The sequence below is a fragment of the Gavialis gangeticus genome, unplaced genomic scaffold (assembly GCF_001723915.1).
Source record: "Gavialis gangeticus isolate Ggan-Ray unplaced genomic scaffold, GavGan_comp1, whole genome shotgun sequence".
Lineage (NCBI taxonomy): Eukaryota > Metazoa > Chordata > Crocodylia > Gavialidae > Gavialis > Gavialis gangeticus.
The window spans coordinates 85,266,694-85,276,454 of record NW_017729025.1 but is presented as its reverse complement, the minus strand read 5'-3'; the positions used below and the strand labels follow the sequence as shown (position 1 = coordinate 85,276,454).

At 41.0% G+C, this 9,761-nt stretch overlaps 1 protein-coding gene across 1 annotated transcript in view; it reads left to right on the top strand.

Moving 5' to 3' along the window:
• Positions 1-1,477: 1,477 nt before the first annotated feature.
• The window catches only part of PLA2G4D (phospholipase A2 group IVD), a 61,066-nt gene continuing 52,782 nt past the window's right edge, over positions 1,478-9,761 (top strand). Inside the window, exons 1-4 of the mRNA XM_019519939.1 lie at positions 1,478-1,510; positions 4,391-4,463; positions 7,091-7,227; positions 7,520-7,651. Coding sequence (XP_019375484.1) covers positions 1,478-1,510; positions 4,391-4,463; positions 7,091-7,227; positions 7,520-7,651 — 375 coding nt within the window. The remainder of the gene's footprint in view (positions 1,511-4,390; positions 4,464-7,090; positions 7,228-7,519; positions 7,652-9,761) is intronic.

Genomic DNA, 9,761 nt, shown 5'->3' with positions numbered 1-9,761 from the left:
TCCAGTTCTGGGCGCCGCACTTCAAGAGGGATGTGGACAACACGGAGAGGGTCCAGAGGAGGGCCACTTACATGATCAGGGGGCAGCAGGGCAGGCCCTATGAGGAGAGGCTACGGGACCTGAACCTGTTCAGCCTCCACAAGAGAAGGCTGAGGGGGGATCTAGTGGCCTGTTACAAACTAGTCAGAGGGGACCAGCAGGCATTGGGGAAGTCCCTGTTCCCCCGAGCACTACCAGGAGTGACTAGGAATAACGGTCACAAGCTGGCAGAGGGTAGATACAGGCTAGATATCAGGAGGCGCTACTTCATGGTCAGGGCGGCTAGGGTCTGGAACCAACTTCCAAGAGAAGTGGTGCTGGCTCCTACCCTGGGGGTCTTTAAAAGGAGGCTAGATGAACACCTTGCTGGGGTCGTTTGACCCCAGTACTCTTCCCTGCCATGGCAGGGGGTTGGACTTGATGATCTGCTTCTGACCCTACTAACTATGAAACTATGACAAAAATGTAAATGTCATTGACAATCCCTTGAACTGAGGATGATTTCTACCATGGCTCATTGGTGGGTCTTGAGGTGACTTAAAAGTTCAATCCTTGAGCCACAGATCCATCTGCAGAAGTTATAGGTCTTTCTTCAGGGGTGAGTAGTCTGTAGGCTGGGATTCATTTCTCTTTCTTTCCTCTGCTCTCTCTATTCTTTGAGGGTAAGACAACCTTAAAATGGGTGCTACTTGGTTAAGGTTATGGTGCCACTGATGTTGGTTAGCAGCCAGCTCTTCCCAGCTCTTGATTGAGCATCTGTTTTCTTGAGTTATGCCTTTAGTTGTGTGTCCTTGTAGCACATGTGCTGGCCAGTGCGAGATCTTAGGCCATAACTAAACTGGGACTGGAACGTTTGTTTTAGAGAGTCTAGTCAGGCATCTGCACGCAATGTCTGGCCCAGCAAAGTTGGTACTTGAGGATTACCTACTCAATTCTGGTAACTTTGGCTTCAGCAAGGATGCTAACTGAATCATCACTATACAAGAACTTAAAATTGCAAGATCCAACTCTCCTAAGTAGGAACACATATATTGATTCAGAAACACTGTCAAAATGTTAAATAATCCTCATAATATCTATTTGGAAAAGGCAGAATATACAGTGGTTAAAAATAAGTCCAGCGTTTCACACTGTAGTGAGTCAAAGATGGGACTCAGTTCACTGAGACCTATCATTAAAATGTAACATACTTTTGGTGGAGCTTAGCAGCAAACCTCTGCTATTTATATACATACAAGAGAATACCCTTATTTTTTTCTTTAGTTATTGGTATAGTCATAACGAGGGTGGAGTTCTGCTTCCATTTAAATTGCAGCTGTTATCCGGTGCCTGTTTTTGAAGGTAACATCAAACTAGAATAGTCTCCTTTAACTGATTTTTTGAGGGAGTTGAAGTTTTTCTGCTTCTAGATTCTGATCAACTGACAGCTGAGACCACAATGTCTGATGAACCATCAGCAAGTTATCCTCAGGTAGGTTTTTTTTAAGCTCACTAGAAAAATATCCTTTGAGGTAAAGATTGCATTTGTGAGTAGAACATGTGCACTCATTTTTGTGTTTGCTTCGGAGGGAGTTTTTACAAAATGTTAGTTTTTGTTTGGTAAAGCCTATATTACATAAGCCTTTTACATAGGCCATGAACTTAATGGAAGTTAGTCAGGTTTGGAATTGTGTTCTTCAGTGAAAGAGGTTATTTTAAGTTTTCTTATGGAAAATTAAGTGGTGTTTGTTTTTTGCAAGCTGCAATTTGATAAATATTGGCAATTTGATTCAAGGAATCTAGTTCTAAGCTCTTGGAGGACAATAAGGTGATCAAGAATAGTCAACATCAATCCATTAAAAGCAAGGCATGCCTGACCAACCTGTTTTCCTTCTTTCAGTGAGTCATGACTTTAATATGCGTTGATTTTAGCATGTTTTTAGGTACTATTTCCTGTCACATTCTCATTAGTAATCTAAGGAAATACAGTCTAGATGAAAGTATTGTAAGGTGGATACATAACTGGTTAGATCATCAAGCTTGGTAAGTAGTCATCAATGGCTAGATGTCAAACTGGGAGGAGATATTGAATGGGGTTCCCCAGGTAACTGTTCTAGGTCTAGTATTTTTTAGTATCTTCACTAATGATTTGGAAAATGGGATTGAGCGCATCCTTAGCAAATTTGCAAATTACACCAACCTGAATGGAGTTGCAGATCTCATGGAGGGTAGGATTAGGATTGATAATGACCTTTATAAACTGGAGAAATGGTCCAACATTAGTCAATTGAAATTCAATAAGGCAAAGCCCTATACAGACTGGAGATAACTGGCTAAGCTCTAGTACTGGAGAAAAGGATCTGGGGTTTAAGTGGGAGCAGCATGATTTTGTTTCAAAAAGGTCAATAGTATAGTGGGCAGTGTTAATAGAAGTGTCACTTGTATGTCAAGGGAAGTGATACTTCCACTGTATGGCAATAGTGAGTCCTTTATTTCCAGTTCTGAGCATGGCAATTTAAGACAAACGTGGACAAACACCTTTGAATCTTGGGAGGCTGAAAATTTTAGCCTGCCAAGGGAAACTGGTGAATTGAAGAAAGACTTGGTAGGTCAGAATTACACAAGGATGCGCTGATATTGAATAAACTCATCATAGCTGTGCTCCAGCTGTATTTCTAAGATACCAGAGTAAGAGTTTATTCATCTAAAGAATGTTCAGCATATTGCTTCTTAGGGGAGAGGGCCTAGTGTAGGAGTTGTACTACATCCCCTGGCAGGCAAGCAATTTGAGTCTTCTAAGCAGGTGTTGATGGATTTATTTTGAAATTCTTAAGGAGGGCAGAAGTTTTGGGAAAGCCACGCACAGTTCTTACAGCAACACATTAAGCAAATGGCATATATTGCTGATGAATTACGTACATTCTGGAAAAGAAAACCTAAAAGGGAAGGCAGCTGTGTTCCCTGGAGATGGGGAGCCAGGTAACAGATAGACAGTACAGACCCAAGAGCACATGCTTTAGAGAAGATAATTTCCTTGGATTCCGATGTTCCTGAATAGCCAGGCAGGAACCAGCTTTTAATGTACTTGGCTTTGGATTGTTATTTAGCTTCGCAGCCCAAAAGAACATGTTCATTATTGTTTTCATCTGTATTATACTACATGCTATTTGCTTTCATCCACAGGTGCAAGAACTGAGAGTAGCTTTCCCGGGTGGGTGATAGGTTAGAGTAACCTCTTATTTGATAATGTTACATGTGACCCCTCCCCCCACCTTCAAATATGGCAAAGGACTGGTGGCTGACCCCAGAAATTATTTTTCTAATCCTTTTTAATTGGTAGCAACACACAGACACACCTTTCTAAGTACACACCAGCAAATCAGTTATAGTTATTACAGAAGAACAGGGAATCCTTTTCTTAATCACCAGCACCACCACTCTTTCACAGCCAGGATTTCTCTTTCATTATTTATCTTGTTCATTCCCCTCTGTCTGAATACAGCTGGCTTTAGCTTTTTTGCAAAATTGGTCAGTAGAACTGTGTTCTTTGAAACTCTTGGGAACAAGTCCAGACTGGAAAGATGTCAATTAAAAAAGAGTTATTTATCTAAGTTAGTGGTTCTCAAGCTTTTTGGACTCAAGGTATCTCTTATTGGACTCACTAATGGAACTCCTCTCTAACTTTTGTGAATTGAATGGCACTCGGTTTAAAAAACTAGTTTATATTTTATAGGAGGTGGTCATCTCCTTACAGAGGGTGGGGTAAGAGATTGGCCAGGTCAGGTCGGGGGAAACCTGAGACTACACTTGTCTGCTTATCTCCTCACACCTTTTTGCACCCTTCAAAGAATCTGGTGGCATCTCAGGGGAGGGGGGAGTCGCATCACTCTGGTAGACAATCACTGCTCCAAATTAATGTAGTTCCTGCGATGAAGGAGGGTATCATATCTCTTTCCTTCCCTTGGTTTGGTTCTGACTTGTTAGTACTTCATACTTTTAAAATCCCTTCTTTATTTCTAATATTTCATGGTCACACAAGCAGAGTTTAAAAGTTCACATGCGCTTTAGCTTTTTGTGTCTGTGCATTGTATCTTTTAGGAAACATACCATGAGTTAGCATAAATACACAGAAGGCATAAGCTGCAGAAGGTTGCTTAGTTTAGTGACTACTATCAATATTTCTAAAGTTGTACAGACTTCACATTCTACCCACCTGATGTACAAAGTAGGCATCTTTTCTCTTCCTTGTTTATCTCAGAAAGATTTAGTTGTGTGTTTAACAGTATTGTTTTCCTTTTTCCTACTTTACCACAAAGTATAATGCAAAGTTTGCTTCCCAATTCAGTATGAGCATCCTGCATTTGTTTTGCAGGTGGATGCCTTTCCCACTTCTTTGCTTTTTGTGAAAATTGTGAGAGCCAGAAATATGGTCAAAGCAGACCTGTGTGAGTACATTTCTTGTTCCATCAGAATCCTTCAGAGTCAGGGCTAGTATCTTTTTAAAGCAAATAATACTCCGGAAAACAAAGGAAGCCAAAGAAAGGTATAGAATTAAAAAAAATGGGAGTACCAGATATTACAGATAAATTAAAGTGTTATGAAAGATATGGAGAAGGTATGCAGTACAAGGAAAGGGAGCTGAATGAAGTGTAGAAGACAGAGAAATAAGGGAGATCCAAGGTTATAAGGTTAATTAATAGAAAGGAATATAAAAGTCAGGTAGACCTCGTGGCCCCAGTGGTAAGTGTTGCGCACTAACTTCATTACAAGGTGAAGAACATTGCGTGCATCAGAGGACAGAGGACTTGGCCTATGTGTTTGCTACATACATAATGAATGTGGGTGTTTCTGCATCTAAGGGTGAAGTTGCATGTTTTGTTTAGACCATAATAATGGCACTTAAAATGCACATGTTTGCATGTTAAAGCTCATTAACTTATGCCAAGTATCTCAAACTCATGCTGAGCTTCTTAATGTTATCCCATGTCAGGTGAGGGTTAACTCTAGGCTGTGCTACTTAGCTCATGTTAGGATAACTTCAGTCTGCTCCACAGGGATAAAATGAGTAAAATGAGTAATCTGTAATCCCAGGATACACTGCTCCCAACCCGACATCCCTTACACAGAGCAGCAATAGAGCCCAGGTGTCCTGGCTCCTAGTGATGACCTTCCTCACCAGTCTCATCTATACAGGCAAGAAATGGTATTAACCGTTAGAGTGCAGACAGAAGTGACATTTTTCATGCAATCTGGTCCCTGAAAGAGCTCTACAACCACATAACAAACGTGTGTGGCTTCAGAGTGCTTTTAAAATGGCTGATTGTTCAAAAAGTAACCCTCATTAAATCAAGTAATAAATGAAGGTGCTCTAAATTAGTAGTGCCTTAGAGAACTTGTATTTAGTTCCCTGTGAGGGTTAACCATCATGCATTTACTTTGTCACAGGGAGGGGGCTAATTATCCCCTCCCAGTGCAGCCAGCCATGGAGGGAGGGGGAGAGCATGTGCTCCCCTGCCTGCCTGGAAACAGCCATCTGAGCTGACTGACATTCCCCCATATGGGGGGGAGGGCTTGGGGAGGGTGCCTTCTCTCCACTGGTGCCATGGGGCATTAGGGATAATTTCTGCCCCCACCCCCCAAGCTCCAATTGTTACCTAGCTGTACCCCTGCCTGGAGATGCTGTAACTGACAACCAGTGGCAGATGAACTGCAGGGTGTTATGCGAGTCCCAAGCTTGCGTGGGCCCAGCCCAACTATACCTGCTGGGGTCTGGGGGAGTGCCAGACTGGGTCTATGAAGCCTTGGGGCTCACAGCCCATCTGCCCAGCCTGCCTGCCACTTTTTGACAGTAGCCTGAGCCGGCATTCCCCACTGGAGACCTGGTTGACCAGCTGGCTGGCTGGCTGCCTGTATCTGTATAGGCGGGTGGGGCGGAAGGGTGATTGAGCCAGAGATCATGGTGGGGGGCCCTGGCTGGCTCCCTCCCTAGGGAGGGGGTCCCTGGTGCCTACTGGCACTGGATCTGGGGGCACAGAAGACTCCAGACCACCCCTGCCCACACAGGCAGCTGGCCAGGGGCTTCTGGAGCTCTAGCTGGCTTACAAGGCAGGCAACTGAGCCCCCATGCACAGGAGCACGTGTGTGTTAGATTCTGATGATGCTGTAACTTTCAGTGCTTTATGTAAAGTGCAAAAAGTTACGGTGTGATCAAGGTGCCCTTACAACTTCTGTAAGTGTCCTTAATGAGTGACTGCTTACAGTATGTTCTAACTTTAACACTGCTTAACCTTCTAGAGAATTAGTCTGGTCTAAGTACAACATGTAACTTCACCTGAACTGCAAGTCTAATGGTACTTGAGACTGAAGATTCTTATCAAGGTAAGATTGTAATGCAAGGAACATTATAAGAGGAAGGGAAAGAGAGAGAAAGATTTGGGCCTCAAGAAACATACAGAGTGTATATACATTACAGCTATAAAGTTGCTGTAGTAATGTGTGGAGGTGCCTCAAGCTAGCTTTAAATTAGTTAGCTCAGGTTCTGGTAGGAGTCTAATTATGGCAATAGAGACCTCATCCCAGGCCAATAATTTGCCACAAAGGGTGCGTGTGAGGGAGAAACTGATTTCCTCTAGTAACATTTAACAGGTGGCTTGATTTGAGTGACTTATGTGCTTTATTATTTATTTCAATGCATTGTAGGCAAGTCCAGGCATTCACTATGTATTAGCATCACCTCTTCAAAACTGGAAATTTTCTAGACGTAATTTCATTATATTACGTAATTCCATTAATTTCTAGACATACAATTAGTTCATTAGATTCCTGGTTAAAAAGTGTTATAAAATTGAATCAAGGCTTATAGAAAGCAAAGATACTAATTAACCCTAAAACTCCTATATTTTAGTTGTATCTCTGTTCCCTTGTCAACACAATAATTGGTAACTCCATTTTCTTACCTCAATAATAGCTATGCTAATTTAAAATGTGTCTTTTTAGCAGGCACTAGTTCTGGAACACTGACAGCTAACTAGAAAATTGTTTTATATATGTTATCTTTTCTTTTTTGCTATAGTGAGTACCACTGACTGCTATGTAACCTTGTGGCTGCCAACAGCTTCAAAGGAAGAGGCCAAGACCAAAACTATCTTGAATTCTAGTGAACCAGAATGGAATGAAACCTTCTGTTTCAGAATCCAGACCCAAGTTAAGGTAGGGAAATTGACTGATCTTAGATCGTCAGGGTGGTTTCTACCCAGGGACTATTTATCTAGATAATGTTAGTAAAAACTTTTTTGACCTACCAGTTGATATCTGAACATGCTTATTATTCCATGTTGTTTGGTCAAGGGCATGACTGCATCACTTTTAAAAATGTCTTTGTTGTCCTCCACAGTAATTCTCATTAAATTCAACCCCGCAGAAACCTATCACAAGGAATTTGTCATTTTCAAATGTAATGGAAAACAAAAGTATACTATTCTTGAAAATCTCTCATCTCTAGAACATCCTGGAACTGAGAGTCTATGATGAAGATCCACTCACCAAAGATGACCTTCTCTTCACTGTTCTCTTTGATGTGGCTGAAGTCAGACTTGGAGAAAGAGCCTATTCAAGCTTCATTTTGAATTCAGAGGTAGAAACTTAAATTCCAGCCAGAAATGGGTAGGGCTATCATTTCTCTACCTCCTTTCCATTCCATGGGTGCCTTTCTTATGGCTATATATGGGAAAAATCCACAGAAAGGGACTTTGTGGTAATGATGGGCTTTAATTACCCAGTTATTTGTTGGAAAGCAATAAGGAAGAGATACAGTTTATTACGTTATTGGAATGTATCAGGGACAACTTTTTGTTTTGGAAGGTGGAGAAAAGTTTCATCAAAGTAGTTATTTTAGAATTGGTTCTCACCAATAGGAAGGAATGAATTGAAAATCAAAGTGGGAAAGTCAAGTTTGGTGGGAGGGATTGTGAAATAAGCAAGTAGCTCCTGAAGCAGCCAACCATGACACACATAATTGCAACCACGGCCACAGATCATGTGGCTCTCAAATTGGACTATTCAGTCACAAGACACTGCAAGCCATCTACATCATAGCCTGCAATATCCACCATCTCTTGCAGACAAAAGGATGCCAATCAACCAACCAAATGAACATGAAGTACTAGAGTTTTTATTATTCTGAGGAAAGGAAGGCATGAAAGCAATGGAATAAAGGTAGTAGAATTTAGAAAAGGAGACATTGGAAAACTTGTGAAATTGATGCAAAGACTCTTGCAAAGATAGTCTAAAGGATAAAGAAGTCTAGGTGATTTGATAGTGGCTGTTAAAGTATATTAAATAATATACATTGGCAAACTGTCTTGATGCAAAGGAAAGCTAGAAAACATTGTAACCATGGTAAGAAACATTACTGAAGCATCAGAAGTTCTCTAGTGATCTGAAAATTAAGCAAGAAACAACCAAACAGTGGAAACAGTGTCACATAAGTAGGGATGAGAATAAAGGTATAGTACAAGCATGTCAAATTAAACAGCCTAAAGTACAAAATAAGTTCCAACTGGCAAGATGCATAAAACAATTTGAAAAGATTCTGTAAGTACAGTGTAATTAAGAAGAATACAAAGAGACATGTAGATACATGTAGGGACATGTAGATCCAAATCAACGAATCGAATCACTGTCCCCGATTTGGGCCGAATCCGAATCAAATACAGCCCATTTCACACGCCCCTAACTACGTTACTAAAAGGGAAAGAAGAGTCAATAACAGATGGTGCAGAGAAGGCTGAAGTATTTAGTGCCTCCTTTATTTCAGTCTTCACAAAAAAGGTTGAAGGAGGACACCTCTACTTAACCACCTGATAGCAATATGTAAATGGCTCCAATAACTACAACAACAATAAAACATCTGACAGAGTTTTCTAACTGAATTGAAACTGAAGGTTGCAGACTGTGCTTTAAAACATGGAAATTGCGCTATGGTATGAAAATTTAGGATAGACAAAAGCTCTGTTCCTGACTGGTGGAAGGTGAAAGATCATTTGTATAAGCTACCTTGTAGAAAGAGTGTTTGTCATCAAGCTATTGCCATTTTTCAGTACGTTTAGGCTAATCCAAGAAGCAGGGTGCTGGAACAAAGACAAGTCATCATGGAAGTCTGTCAGAAAAAATCTCATTGAAGCAAGTTGCAGCTTCTGTGCTGATCTTAATGTTGAAGATAGCCAACTTCCCAGAAAATGAAATTGATGAAAACCTAAATCCATGTCTAAATGCTGACTATGAATTGGAAATAGATTATAAAAAGTTCAGTTCTTGATGCCAGCATGCTGCATATGTCTTTCAGTAATAATAAGACCTTCAAAGTCATTGAGTTTCAGTGAAATTTTGGGCAACTGTCAAATTTGAAAAATTGTATTCAGTTGCACCTATTTGGCAAGTAACCCACATTAAACTAATGGGCTAGGGACAGACATTAAATATAAACCAGTTTAAGTGATCAGAAACTGGTTTAAACTGGTTTAAAGACATTCAGTACACATAAGGCAGTTTGAAAATGGCTGAAACCAGTTTGAGAGAAACCTGGTTCAATGTAGCATCAGACTTAACTGATTTGGCTCAAGCCAGTTCATGCATTGTCTGTCCCAGACCCCTTGCTGGTTTAAGTTAAACCACACTCCCCCAGCATCCCAGTATACTCTCTGGGCTGGGCTGGGCTCTGTTCTCAGCTCGCCCCTCCCCTCTGC